Below are 15,938 nucleotides of genomic sequence, written 5' to 3'. Positions count from 1 at the left end.
ATTGTATGGTTTTGTTCCAGGTTGTAAGCACTGAGGTGTTGCTGTACCAAGAATAAAGACACACTACTTGCTCTTTCCCACCACGGAAGCCTGCTAATAAAAACAAGATTTCTTAGTTCTGCAATAGATAACAGCATGTGAAGAAGTTGGCTTCAGTAGCAAAGGCCATCATTCCTGAGCCAGGAACTATAAAGTTTAGAAAGATTGTACAACTGATACTAAGCCCTTTTGGCAATCAAAACAAACACATAAAAGTCTGGTATGTCAATGCACATGACGGGTGCACACTGTAACACTATCTGGTGGTGGTGATGATACATTAGCTACATCCCAAACTTAAGATTAAACAAAATGACATGTTGAGAAAACAATTTTTCTGATGAATCTGTAAAAATAATTTCTAGAATTCTCCCAAATTTAGATGTTTTAAATCCCTAGTCCAAGTTTCTTATTTCTCTCTCAATCTAGCTTTCTGGAGTGTTAGTGAAATACTAATGAAACACTTTAGATAATTAATCAGAATATTAGTTCTCATTAACACAAATATTTATTGGTACAATTTATACAGTAAATTAAGTTGACCGTGAGGTTTTGGATAGCCTGAATTTACCATTTTCTTGTGCACAAAGGTACTCTTTCATTCATAAACGGGCATTTCTCTTTGGCATCCATTAGGTTTCTGCCCAGATATTGGCCTCTGTCAAATATTAAAAAATCAACTTGGTTTCTATTGAACAAAACTAAAAATGATTCCATGGAAAGTGATTGTATGATTACCAAACGCATTTGATGTTAAATGTCATTAAAGTGCTGCTTGATCATCTCTGTCAGTTTGTGCTAATTAAGACAGAGAGGGTTGGGATTTTATAAACCCCAGGAGTCTTATCTGAACAGTCTGCATATCAAAGTTGTTGTTTAGCCTGGTGAACTGGTGTCCATGAAGCCGTGGACGTCTGCATTCTTATCTTTGCAGTCAATAGCAGCCATCTTTCCAACTGTCATCTTTCATGTTACCATAGGTTTTAGGAGCTGGCAAGGATCTGAAAAAAGCAATTTTATAATGTGATTTGCAAGGCTTCATTATGATCTCCCATGCACATTAATTACTTTGAAGATGGCATTGTGACCCCATGAAGGCTGTTTCAGGGGACTATTAAGACCAAAGTTCTAAAAAGCTATTATTAGTACAACCTTCCCACATTCAGCATCTTCACAACTTTCAAGCTTTACTGGGCATCAGGTGACTTCCCTAATCTCTTTCAGTTAACATACAGAGTTAAAAAAAGAAAAAGATCATCTTACCTTTTTCAACCACATGGGTAATCAACCTTATTATTTTTTGGACAGAGTGATAAATATGATAGCAGAGACTCAGTATACCATCACTGGAGAGGGAGTGTGGGTGGGTAAAAGGACTTTGAAGTCACACATTCTCGGAACTAAAGGTCTTATTTTTTGTGTGATGTAAGGCAAATTACTCAACCTCAATGAATTTCAATATCCTCTTCTATAAAACAGAAATAATAGTAGTACTTACTCTTGTCCTGGAAGAAGTGCAGCCAGAATGCTCCTTGGAAGCAAGAATGGCCAGACTTCATCTTTGTCTCCCCTACTTTGGTCATGTTGTCAGAAGGGACCATTAACTGGAGAAGGAAATCATCCTTCGTGAAGTGAAGGGTCAATGAAAAAGGGGAAGGCTCTGAACAAGATGGACTGACATGGTGGCTGCAGTGATAGACTCAGGTATAGTAGGGATCATGAGGCTGGCACAGGACTAGGCAGTGTTTTGTTCTGTTGTACATATGGTCACCATGAGTTGGAGACGACTCTACAGCACCTAACAACAATATCCACCAACCACTTCCCTATGTTTTCAGAATGCTGCAACAGAGCAGGTACATTTGCCACTTACCTGCGAACAGGCTGTGCAAGTTTGCTGCGAGGCACTGGTATACCCCCAGCAGAAGGGGCACTGGGTCTGGGCAAGCCACTCCTCATTACCGTTGTCCCTGCAGGTCTGGTTAGAGTAGCACTGTTGATACTGCTGGGAGGATTTGCTGGGACTGTGCTCTGAACCACGGAAGGCCCAGGTGAGGAGGTGGTTTGTGTGAGCTGTGTTATATCTTGGCTACCAGAAGAGCCAGAGCCATGGTTACTAAATGCTTTCACTGGTTGCCGGAGAGCCAAAGGAGATGGTGCTGCAGGGGAGCGGAATTTGCCTGGAGAGGGTACTGCAGAATGGTAAAGGAAGAAACCGTTTCAGTGAAAATCAGGTGTAAGGGAAAACCACTGCTTTACATTACACTCGATGATTGGGCATCAATATTTACAAAACATCACTCTATAGAAATACAAGGAATAAAGAGTATTTCTGGGCTAATTAAAAAAAAGAAAACTAGTGAGTTCTAGAAAACCACATCTTTACTTAGAGGGTTCAACTGTCCTTGACAACAGTGGTTTAGCTAGGCCAGCTTGGAGTCTACAATACCAAAAGAAACAAGGCACTGCAGGAGTCTGTGTCACTACAGCAACTAACTAGGGCCACATACAGACATACCAGAGGTGAAAAAAAGACTGACCACTAAATTGTTGACTACAAGCTGAAACATATCCCCCTCATTCCCAAGAAACATTTATGTAAATATGTACCAAGTATTTGGTGGTTGTATCTCCAAGTCTTATTTCACATATAGTGCAGCATAACCATACTAATTTAAGAAACTATTACTATTTTAAAAAACTGCTTCTATTGCTGTGCTTCACAGAGAAGTTATTATTTATTTATTTATTTATATCAAAAGGCATATGAAGTAACAGGATAAAATGGTACATTATCTCTGGTATGTGGTAGGTTAAAACACTTTTAAATTAAAACAAACTCAGACATATTAAAGAATAAAATGTACAATATGCATTACCTTTGAAGCCAAAAGATTTCAAACAATTTTTGACTGTGTGGGATACATGATTGGTCTATACAAGATTGGTCTAACATTCTATAATCAATCAATATAATTCCATACATTAAGAGACTAAAACCAGAAAACTATTGGATCATTCCAATAAATGCAGAAAAACCCTATGACAAAATTGAATTATGCATCTATGACTAAACAAATAGTAGGGAAATTCCTCAATATGATAAAGAGTGTTTATGCAAAACCTAAAGGTAAAGTCATAGTAAGAGACTGAAGCCTTCACCGAGTGGTGAAGGAAGCACAGTAGTTTGCTTTTCTCCCTTCCATTTATCCTCACACTGGAAGGCTTCGCTGGAACAATAAAGCAAGGAAAACAAACAGAAGGCATGGAAAAGAAGTTAAACTGCCTATACTTGCCACTGACATGACTGCATAGTAAGATATATAAAGAAATACTAATAAGCTTGAGTTTAGCAAGGTATCAAGACACAGGTTAATAAACAAAAATCAAATTATTTCTATGAACCAGCAACATAAAACTGGGAAATGAAATTTAAAAACAATACCTAAAAATATGAAATGCTCAGGAATAAATTTAACAAAACATATTTGGTATCTGTTTATTAAACTACAAAATGTCGCTGAGAGAGCGAGAGGGAGAGAGGAAGAAAGGGAGGGAGAGAGAGGGAGAGACCTAGCCTGAGCGACTTTATTTCTCTTTCCTTTGGATTTGCAACCTTTTGACTTCCACTTGTTTAGGGACTCTTGCTGACCGTCCATGTTTTTTTTTTTTTTTCCTGTCAATGCTGCTTTTTCCATTTCTCTTTCCAGTACTTCCCATGTTACTTCTTTGTTCCTTAACTGCAAGTTACCATTACTTGAATCTTTGGCTTTATCCAGTACTTTAGATTTTTCTTTAAATAGCATCATTTCTTTTTTGCTCAGATGACAAAGTCTATCCATTTTATTTCTCCATTGTTTGAGAAAAGGATGTGCAAATCTTCTCTATAGGTCTCATCATCTAGACCACCCCAAAATTTCAGCAAGCAGCCATTTTCACTTCTAGAAATTTCATTTCAGCGTCTTCTTTTGTTTTTCTTCTTGTTCTTATTTAGTTTCTATTTTCTTTTCTCTCTTCATTCTTTTTTAGCAAAGTATTCTTTCTTGAAAAATGTAAGCAGTTCTCTTTCTCTGTATTTCTGGCCAGGGGTCTTTACAAACGTCTTAGCAATTCAATTCAATGCTGTAAAACACAACAAATACTGAAACCTTAAATGCTTTGTGAGATGTTCTTCTCATCTGAATATTTAGTTTGATATGTTTGTTTAGACCTTTGCCTTTTAACAATTCTTTGATGTTGTCAAGGGTTGCATTGGTTGGGAAGCATTTAACATAAACAGCTGTTTTTTTCATTTAAAATTTTTTTTGGTGCTTTGGGCGCAAATTTACAAAGCAAATTTGTTTCACATTCAACAGTTTGTGCACATTTGATTTCATTTTACACATCATTTTTATACCCATCAGTCTCTTCAGGGAGTGGTCTGCTTGGAGATCTTCTGATTTTTGTTTTATGTTCACTTACTTCCATGAGTTCTTCCTTCTGTTTGCTCAATGCTTCTACTATTAAATTAAAATCTGTTGTTAGATGGCTTAACCTGTTGAATATTATCATCATCTCCAAAGATACCCAGAATTCATCCAGTTTGATGTGTTTGTTTAAAACTTTGTCCTGTGGCAAATTAAAGTCATCAAAATAATACTCAATTTGATAATAGATTTTGGCCTTCAGTGCAGCCATTTTTTTTTCCCTATCACCATTTTCAGCCATTGTGGCTATTAGAAAACTTTCCTTTATGGTTCCAGTCCTACAGGGGCACACCAAAGGAGCTATCTACAGCAGTAACAACATCCCGAATTCCACGCACTGTAAGCCTGCCTAGCATGTGTAAAGGAGATCTCCAATCTTATCTTGAAATTAGGCTTTCTGGAAAGCACTCTAAGGCGGCCTCTTGCAGCAGATTTGCCTAGTGCAATACATTGTCTAATTTCTTGACTGCTGCTTCCATGGGTGTTATGGTGAAACCAAGTAATATGAAATCTTTGACAACTTCAATCTTTTCTCTATTTATCATGAGGCTGCTTATTGGTCCAGTTGTGAGGATTTTTGCTTTCTTTATGTTGGGGTGTAATCCATACTAGACATTCTGAGTCTAATCATCTTTAATCTTCATCAGTAAGTGCTTCAAGTAATCTTCACTTTCAGCAAGCAAGGTTGTGTCATCTGCATATCACAGGTCGTTAATGAGTCTTCCTCCAATCCAGATGCTGCATTCTTCTTCATATAGTCGAGCTTCTCGGATTATTTGCTAAACATAAAGATTGAATAAGTATGGTGAACGGATACAACCTGACACACTCCCTTCCTGATTTTAAACTATGCGGTATCTTCTTGCTCTATTTTGAATGATAGCCTCGTCTATGTACCGCTTCCTCATGAGCACAATTAAATGTTCTGGAATTCCCATTCTTCTCAATGTTATCTATAATTTGTTATTTATAGTCCTCTAGTGTTGTCAAAATTAAATCTGACGTTTAAAGCATAAATTATAACACTGCTTTGGGCAAAACATATGTAGAGAAAATACGTAAGACAATTATAAATGGGGACGGTAAAGTGACATTAAAGGAGGTAAGGTTTATATATTTAATTTAATTGTTAAAATGACAACAATAAATGGACTGTGATAAGTTATGTATATACAATGTAATACTTACAGTGACCACTACAAAAGCTATACAGAGAAACACACTCAAGTATACTGTTGTTAATTCCCACTGTATGGATTCCGACTCATACCAATCCTATGAGTGCAGAGTAGAACTGCTCCAGAGAGTTTTTCAAGGCTGTGACCTTATGGAAGCAGAATGCCAGACTGTCTTCTTAGGCACCTCTGAGTGAGTTTGAACTGGCAACCATTTAGATAAATCAAAATAGAATTCTAAAGAATGTTCAAGTAACTCATAGGAAGGCAGGAAATATAAAACAGAGGAATGAAAAACAAAGGACAGAAAACAAAAAAGAAAATGGCAGACTTAATCTCTAACACACAGTCCTGAAAGGAAAGGACTATGTAAATGGTCTATAAACACCAATTACAAGACAGATATTTGGCAGAGTGGATTAAAAAATGACCCAACTCTGTCTACAAGAAACTAATTTTAAGTATAAAAATATAAGGAGGTCAAAAGTAAAAGGATGGGAAACCATGAAATTATGGCTCTCAGACACCTTTCGAACCTGGAACTGAAAATGAACTGTGGCTCAACTTTCAGACAAACAACAGGCAGACCTGTAAAGTAAACAATAACACCAGGGATGTATGCACTCCTCAGAACAATCATTCACTGATCAAAAGGACAATTATTTGCCCAGGGTTAAAGCTCAGAAGCTAAGAACGGATAGGAAAGAAGGATGAATGAAAATGGTAAACACAGGGAGAAAGTGGAAAGAGTGCTGTTACACTGTGGGGACTGCAATCACTGTCACAAAACAAAATACGTGATTGAATGGAAAAAGAATTTGATCTGTAAACTTTCACACAAATTACAATAATTTTTTTTTTTTTAAGTAAAAGGATGGAAAAAGATATATTATGCACATAATACAAGGAAAGCAGTAGTAGCCAAACTAGTATCAGATAAAGTAGATTTCAGCGTAAAGAAAATGATCACAGGCAAAGACATATATTACTTAATGATAAACAGGTTAAACAACCAAGGTGATATAACAATCCTAAATACGTATGTTTATGAAGGAAAAAGTGATAGAATTGAAAGGGAAAAAAAAATCCACAATTATACTTGGAGACTTCAACATCCTCCTCTCAACTATTGATAAAACTAGACAGAAAAATCAGTGAGAATATAGAAAAACTTGACAGCGCCACCAACCAAAGATCTACTCAACATTTATAGGATACACACACACCCCACCCAACAACATCTTTTTTTAAAAAAAATTTATTATTTGGATGAAAGTTTACAGAGCAAATTGAGTTTCCATTCAAGAATTCATACGCATTTTGTTTTGTGACACTGATAGCATGGCCCACAATATAACAGCACTGTTCCCACTTCCCCCAGTGTTTACTGTTACCGTTCAACCTTCCTTCCTATCCCTTCCTGTCTTCTGAGATTTATCCCTGGGCAAACGCTGCCCTTTCGATCTCCTGTGGTTGATTGTCCTAATGAGTGTCATGTACCTTCCTAGTGTTACTGTTTGACCTCTTACTGCTTGGATGAAAGTTGAGCCACAGAGGAGAGTCCACTTCTAGGCCTCAAAGGTGTTTAAGTCTATCATACCAGTTAAGTCTGGTCTTTTTTTTATGATTTTGAGTTTTGTTACACATTATTTTTCCACATTCTATCCGGGATCTCAAAGTAGCTCTGGTGGTACAGTGGTTAAAGCACCGAGCTGCAAACCAAAAGTTGGCAGTTTGAACCTACAAGCAGCTCTGTGGGGGAAAGATGAGGCAGTCTGCTTCCGTAAAGATTTACAGCCTTGGAAACCCTATGGGGTACTTTTACTCTGTCCTCAAAGGTCACTATGAGTCAGAACTGACTTTATGGTAGTGGGTTTGGTTTGGTTTGATCTGAGATCTCCTAATGTTACCCCTTCTGGAGTAGTCAGCAGTGGTAGCTGAGCACCATCAAGTTCTTCTGGTCTCAGGATTGTGGAGGCTGGAGTTCATGTGGTTCATGAGTTCTCTGGATTGTTTCCTTTCATCTTTGATTTTCTTCACCCTTCTTTGCTCTGGACCAGAAGAGACCAACAGCTGCACCTTAGATGGCTGCTCACAAGCTTTTAAGACCCTGGCTGCTACACACCAAAAATAAGAATATTTCTTTGTGGACTGTGTTATACCAATTGACCTTGGTGCCCGCCAAGATTATGGTCCTGAGCCCCAAGGCCTAATTCCATTAAGCAGTTTGGTTATTGCTAAGTAGTTTTCATAACTTTGCCCCCTGTATGCTCTACTATATTCATGGATATAGGTGCAGAATACATAAACACATATGTAGAAATAAACTGTCAAACCTATATATACTCATGGGTAGAGTCACATTTGCCTCCCCACTGCTGTTCAGTCTGAGTGTCTGTCTATATATCTATGAACTAGTAGATTATTGTTATTACTATTACTTCAGGATTATGTATGTAATAATTTTACTTCTGTTGCGTTTAACACTTAATGCTCCTTTCGGTGTCTTCTTCTACCTTGATTATTTTGTGCTGACATTTCTATATTTTGCCTTTCCTTTCACCCACATTAATGCATGACTACTCTCTAGTTAGCACCACTGGTTTGTCAGTTTGTTGTAGTAATGTGGTGGCTTGTGTTTGCTGTAAGGCTGCAGGCTATGCCACTGGTATTTCAAATTCCAGCAGGGTCACCCATGGTGGACACAGTTTCAGTGGAGCTTCCAGACAAAGCAGACTTGGAAGAAGGAAAAGAACTGACCAGTGAAGACCTTATGAGTAGCAGTGAAACACTGTCTGTATATTACTGGAAAACATTATGAATAGCTGTAAAACAACGTCTGATATAGTGCCAGAAGATGAGCCCCTCAGGTTGGAAAGCAATCAAAATACAACGGGAGAAGAGCTACCTCCCCAAAGTAGAGTCAACCTTAATTATGAGAATGGAGTAAAGCTTTCAGGACTTTCATATGCTGGTGGGGCATGACTAAAAATCAGAAAAACAGCTGCAAACATTCATTAACAATCAGAACATGGAATGTATGAAGTATGAATCTAGGAAAACTGGAAGTTGTCAAAAGTGAAACGGACTGATATTGGCCACTGTCAATCACACCATCATATGATCTACTACGCTAGGAATGACAAAGAGGAAAGCTGTTGCATTCATCATCAAAAGGATTATCTCAAGACTATCTTGAAGTACAAAGCTGTCAGTGATAATATCCATAAGCCTACAAGGAAGGCCGATTACTACTACTATTATTCAAATTTACACACCAAGTACTGAAGCCAAAGATGAAGAAATTGAAGATTTTTACCAAATTCTGCAGTCTGAAAATGACCAAATGTGCAATCAAAATGTGTTGATAATTACTGATGATTGGAATGAGAAAGTTGGAAACAAAGAAGAATCATTTGTAGTTGGAAAATATGGCTTTCAATGATAGAAATGAGGCCAGAGATTGTATGATAGAATTTTCACAAGACCATCAACTGATTCATTGCAAATACTTTTTTTTTCAACAACATAAACAGTGGCTATGTATGTGGATCTCATCAGATAGATATCAGGTCAACTATATCTGTGGAAAAAAGTGACGGGGAAGCTCACTATCATCAGTCAAAACAAGCCAGTAGCTGAGTGTACCATCAATTGCTCGTATGCAAGTTCAAGTTGAAACTAAAGAAAATTAAAATAAGCCCATAAGAGCCAATATATGACCTTGATTATATCCTACCTGAATTTAGAGACCATCCAAAGAGTAGATTTGACACAATGAACACATATGACTGAAGACCAGACCAGTTGGGTGACAACAATGGATATCAGAAGAGACCATGAAACTTGCTCTTCAACTTAAAGTAGCTAAAGTGAACAGAAGAAATGCTGAAATAAAAGAACTGAACAGAGATTTCAAAGGGCAGCTTAAGAAGATAAAGTATTGTAATGAAATGTGCAAAGACATGGAATTAGAAAATCAAAAGGGAAGAACACACCTGGCATTTCTCAAGCTGAAAGAATCAAAGAAACAATCTGAGCCCTAGAAACTCAAAACCAGTCAAACCTCCCTTCCAGGTAAAAATTTCATGCTAAGTAAAAAACCAGGAATAATATCCAAATAAATCATGAAAGGGATGACAGAGATAAAGGAAAATGAAATCAGACTAGACACGGGGAGGATTCAACAAATGCTGCTGGGATAACTGGATGTGGTGGTTAAGTTTGTGTCTCAACTTGGCTGGGCCTGGTTGAGTGGCTGGGCAGCTGAATGAAGTTATTCTCCATAGTGAGATTGGTAATTAACTCCATGATGGAATCTACTGGAGCAGCTGAGTAGCTGCTTTGGGTATGTGGTCTGCTTCCTGTATATAAGAAACAGCTTTGGGAATGGTCTCTAGCTTATGGCATGCTTGAACCCTGCACGTAGCCATATCGTTTTTGAGCAGCCTGCCATGCTTTGCCGACTGTGGGACTTTTAATGGACTTGAATTAATATAATAGCCTGCTGTGTGGTTTGGTAACATCAGGACTGTGCCTTTTTTTTCCTCCCAATGGACAATATTTATTTTATGAGCCAGTCTGTCATTTAGCTAAAAGATGACCTCATGGAATTGTTTTAGTTCAAGGCTGAAAAACATCTCAGGGGAACAGGCTCGAAGGATCCTCTAGAGTTCAGTAAGTCTGGACTCTTTAAGAATTTGAGTTCTGTTCTAATTTTGCTTCCACTCTATCATGATCCATCTAGTGTGGCCCTGATCAGAATGGCCACTAGGGGGCACCACATGATTTTTCTGGTCTCAGGGTGGATGACGTCACGGTTCATGTGGACTGATGGTCCTGACTAGTTTCTTCTCTGAGTCTTTGGCTTCCTTCTTCTTCCTTTTTTTTAACCCTATCAAGATTGTTTCCAGTTTATTTCTTTTTTTTTTTTTAAATTGTGATTTGGGTGAAGATTTACAGAGCAAATTCACCTTCCATACAGCAGTTCACATACACTTTGTCTCATGACACTAACCACAATTTACCACAATGCAACAGCTCCCCTCCCACTTCCTCCCAATAGTTACCTCTTCTCTGTATCTATCCCTCCATGCACTCCTGCCCCCTGAGCTGTCTCCCTGTGCATAAACAGCCCTTCTTTCTCCTATGATTGCTCTCTCCAAGGAGTGTACCTACCTCAGGTAAATGTTCAACTTATATGCCTGTCTTTTGTTTGGCTGGACGCCACAGGTGTGGGTTAATTCCAGAGCTGAAGGGCAGCTAGGGGCCATAGTCTTAGTGGTTCCACCAGGCTCTATCAGACGAGCAAAGCTGGTCCCTCCCTCCTTTCCCCCCCCCAAATGATTTTGAGTTTTGTTCCACAGTGTTCTCCCTCTCTATCCAGGATCTCCTACATAGATCTCCCTCCAAGTGGCTGACTGTGGTAGCTGGGCACCATCTAGGTCTTCTGGTCTCATAGTTGTATAGGCTGTGGATCGCATGGGGACTGTGCCTTTTTATTTGTCAAGTTTGGGCTTGGCAGCTTCAGCAGCCAGCAGCTGAGTGAAGAAATGCTTCTAGCTTCAATGGGCTGGGAGCCAGAGGCAGAGCTGAAACCCATGGATGAGGGGCTTTCACCCAGCCCCTAGAGCTGGCACCTTGAACTTGGACTTAAAGCCTCCAAACTGTAAGACAATAAACTCTTTTTTCTTCAAGCCATCCCATTTGTAGTATATTCTCGTCAGAGCGGCATTAGGAAACCAAAACACTGGATATCCACATGCAAAAGAATTAAGCTGAATCCATGCCTCATACTATAAACTAAAACTAACTCAAAATATGCCACAGACTTAAATATAAGATAAATTGGACTTCAATAAAACTAAGGCATTTAAACATACATATATACTTCCTAGCTCTATTAACTGAAAAGGCCCAGAAACTATGACCAACCCAACCTATTATGTATGCCTTCAAGTTGATTCCAACACATTAACAACCCTATAGGACAGAGTAATAACAAGCACATACCTAAATACACAGACTTGAATCTTGAAATCTTAGTTCATGCCAAAAGAAACTAGTACTTTTTAAGAGAAAACACCTAATCTTGGGTCTTGGGCAGGAAATGCACAAGACAAGACCATCCCATCATACCAGTTAACAAAAAGTTTTGTCAAACAAACCAAAGACTACTAGGGTTGTGTCAAAAAGACTTGGCAACCAACCTGAACAGGTTTCCACCAAAGTAGGGAAACTATGCAGAATGAATCAAATCATATCAAATATGCTAAAATCTATATCCATAATGATACATTTAAAAATGTACATAATGAGTTACTTTTTGAGATGGCTTCGTTGCCAACTTTTATTTTGAAAATTAGCAAATAAATGGAAATAACCAACATTTATTCTGCATTTCCTACAGAAACTGTCCCACTTGGTAATGAAATAGATAAGGAAAAATTTCTCTTTATGTAAATATTTTGGTAGATAAATTTTAAAAAATGTCAGAACTGGAATATCCCAATTCCACAAAACCTAATGAATTAAGGATCCACAGGCATTAAGAATCAATGGCTGTTAAAATTACAAAACAGCAGCAATTCCATTTTACACATCATACCTATGTAGTCTCACTCACTGCTGTCGAGTTGGATCCAACTCACAGTGACCCTTCCTTGGGTTTCCGAGACAGTATCACTATGGAAGTAGATTGCCAAGTCTTTCTTCTGAGGAGTGGCTGGTAACCACCAGCCTTCTGGTTAGCATTCAAATGCCTTAGGCACTATGCCACCAGAGGTCTAATAAAAAATAAAATCATATCTAATGAAGATTCTAGATCAACTATCAATTTATAGGAAATACAGAAGACAAAGGAATCTGCTCAGTGATACCCCAGGAGAGTAATTAGCAAAATCCAGACTGAGAAGCTGTGGAGGACAAATGACTGGTGGTTTTGTCAAACAAACAAACAGCAAGGAGGAGAAAGATAGAAGAAAATCATGAATTAAGAGAAATTTGATAAACCTATAAAGAAAAGTAAAGAAGTAATTGCTATAAAAATTCAGAAGAGTAGTTACTGTAGGAAGAAAATTCAGAAGAGTAGTTCTATAGGAATAGAAGGGACATTCCTCAAGATAATAAAGGAAATGGGTGCAAGGGAGAGTTGTATTTGAAGTGATAAGGTTCTACTGCTTCAAATGGATGGTGGTTCACAAAGCTATGGATTATGTGGCTCTCTGAATTTGTGTTATACTTAAAATAAAGTTTAAAATTCAGACTTAGAAATTGTTATAAGCTTATCAATCCATAAATCCTTAGGTATAAATATACCAGAGTGTCTGAAAGAAGAGTTAAAAAGTTCTATGACCTCCATAAAAAAATTATCAGAAAAAAAAAGAGCCCTGGCCCAGATGGTTTCACTGGAGAATTCCAGTGAATGTTCAGAGAAGAACTGACACCAATCCTACTCAAACTACTATTCCAAAACATACAAAAGGATGGAATCCTCCCAAATTTATTTTATGAAGCAAGCAAAACCTTGATACCAAAACCAGGCAAAGACATCACAAAAAAGGAAAACTACAGACCAATATCCCTCATGAATATAGATGCAAAAATCTTCAACAAAATACTAGCCAACAGACTCCAACAACATATTAAAAAAACCAACACATATGACCAAGTGGGGTTCTTATCAGGTACGCAAGGATGGTTCAATATGAGAAAAACAATCAGCATCATCCATCACATAAATAAAACAAAAACAAAGAACCACACGATCATATCAATCGATGTAGAAAAAGCATCTGATAAAATCCAACATCCATTCCTGATCAAAACTCTCAGCAAAATAGGAATAGAAGGGACATTCCTCAAGATAATAAAGGGCATCTATGCAAAACCAACAGCCAACAATATTCTCCATGGAGAGAGACTGAAACCATTCCTGTTGCAAACAGGAACCAAGCAAAGATGCCCGGTATCACCACTTCTATTCAACATTGTACTGGAAGTCCTAGCCAGGGCAGTAAGTCAAGAAAGGGAAATCAAAGGCATCCAAATTGGCAAGGAAGAAGTCAGCCTATCCCTATTTGCTGATGATATGACCCTATACATAGAAAACCCAATAAGAGACTCAGCAAAAAAACTATGGGAACTAATTGAGAGATTTAGCATAGTGGCAGGATACAAGAACAACATCCAAAAATCAGCTGGATTCCTCTACACCAGCAAAGAGACTGCTAAAAAGGAAATATGAAGATCAATATAATCTATAATACCTATGAAAGAAATAAAACACTAGGGACACAAACAGACCTATACAAGAAAACTACAAATCACTACTCCAAGAAACCATAAGATACCTACATAAATGGAAGAACGATTCTCATGGATAGGAAGATTGAACATTGTGAAAATGTCAGTTCTACCCAAAGCAATCTATACATTCAACATAATACTAATTCAGATCCCATCAGCATTATTTAAGGATATGGAAAAAACAATTACTAATTTTATATGGAAAGGATAGAGACCTCGGATAAGCAACGCACTACTGAAGAAGAACAAAGTAGGAGGTCTCATACTCCCAGATCTCAAAACCTACTATACAGACACAGTAGTCAAAACAGCCTGGTACTGGAACAATGACAGACACATAGATCAGTGGAACAGAACTGAGAACCCAGAAATAGATCCCTTGACTCATGGTCAGCTGATTTTTGACAAAGGGCTGTGAAATCCATTAAATGAGGAAGAGGTGGTCTCTTTAACGAATGTTGTTGCTAAGTGCCATCGAGTTGTCACTGACTCATAGCAACCCTATGCACAGCAGAACGAAACATCGCCCGGTCCTGAGCCAGCTCCACGATCCTTGCTACACTTGAGCCCATCGCCACCGCCATCATGTCAATCCATCTTGTTGAGGGCCTTCTCCTCTTTTGTCGACCCTCCACCTTACCAAGCATGACATCGTTCTCCAGGGAATGGTCCCTTCTGACAACATGACCAAAGTATGTGAGACGAAGTTTGGCCATTCTCGCCTCCAAGGAGCATTCTGGCTGCACTTCCTCCAGGACAGACCTGTTAGTTCTTTTAGCAGTCCATGGTACTTTCAGCATTCTTCACCAACACCACAGCTCAAAAGCATCAACTCTTCTTCAGTCTTCCTTATTCACTGTCCAGCTCTCATATGCATATGAGGTGACTGAAAATATCATGGCTTGTGTCAGGCACACCTTAGTCCTCAAGGAGACATCTTTGCTCTTTAGCACTTGAAAGAGGTGCTTTGCAGCCGATTTGCCCAGTGCTATACATCATCTGATGTCCTGACTTCTGCTTCCACTGGCATCGATTGTAGAACAAAGCAATGTGAACTCTTTGACAACCTCAATCTTTTCTCCATTTATCTTAATGCTGCTCATAGGTTCAGTTGTGAGGATTTTTGTTTTCTTTACATTGAATTGTAATCCATATTGCAAACTGTATACTTCAATCTTCATCAGTAAGTACTTCAAGTCATCCTCACTTTCAGCAAGCAAAGTTGCGTCATCAGCGTATCGCAGGTTGTTAATGATTCTTCCTTCAATTCTGATGCCACGTTCTTCTTCATATAGTCCAGCTTCTCGGATTATTTGCTCAGCATACAGATTGAATAAGTATGGTGAAAGGATACAACCCTGACGCACTCCCTTCTTTAACAAATGGTGCTGACAAAACTGGATACCCATTTGCAGCAATATGAAACAAGATATGTACCTCACACGATACACAAAAAGTAACTCCAGATGGATCAAAGACTTAAATGTGAAACCTAAACCTATAAAGTTCCTCAAGGAAAACGTAGGGGCAAATTTAGGAGCCCTAATACATGGCATAAATAGACTGTCAAGCATAACCCAAAATGCACAAGCACCTGAAGATAAACTAGATGAATGGGACCTTCTAAAAATTAAATTTTTATGTGCTTCAAAAGACTTCTCCAAGAGTCAAAAGAGAACCTACAGACTGGGAAAAATATCTGGCAACAACTTATCTGACAAGGGACTTGTCTCTAAAATTTATAGAAAATTCCCACACCTCAACAACAAAAGATTAACAGTCCAATTGAAAAATGGGCAGAAGACATGAATAGACACTTCACCAAAGAGGATATTCAGGTGGCCAGAAAATACATGAAGAAATGCTCATAATCATTAGCCATCACAGAGATGCAAATCAAAACAACGAGATACCATCTCACCACACAACTAATGGCAAAATTCAACAAGAC

General features: G+C 38.2%; 1 protein-coding gene across 1 annotated transcript in view; it reads right to left on the bottom strand.

Annotated features, from left to right (window-relative positions):
- Window positions 1-973: 973 nt before the first annotated feature.
- Window positions 974-15,938, bottom strand: part of SLAIN2 (SLAIN motif family member 2) — a 134,124-nt gene continuing 119,159 nt past the window's right edge. Inside the window, exons 8-9 of the mRNA XM_042782133.1 lie at window positions 1,913-2,231; window positions 974-1,040 (exon numbers count right to left, since the gene is read on the bottom strand). Of these exons, the coding sequence (XP_042638067.1) occupies window positions 974-1,040; window positions 1,913-2,231 (386 nt within the window). The remainder of the gene's footprint in view (window positions 1,041-1,912; window positions 2,232-15,938) is intronic.

The sequence above is a fragment of the Orycteropus afer genome, unplaced genomic scaffold, assembly GCF_000298275.1.
Source record: "Orycteropus afer afer isolate SDZICR_OR568_19922 unplaced genomic scaffold, OryAfe1.0 scaffold00246, whole genome shotgun sequence".
Lineage (NCBI taxonomy): Eukaryota > Metazoa > Chordata > Mammalia > Tubulidentata > Orycteropodidae > Orycteropus > Orycteropus afer.
This window is presented reverse-complemented; position numbering and strand designations above follow the sequence as displayed.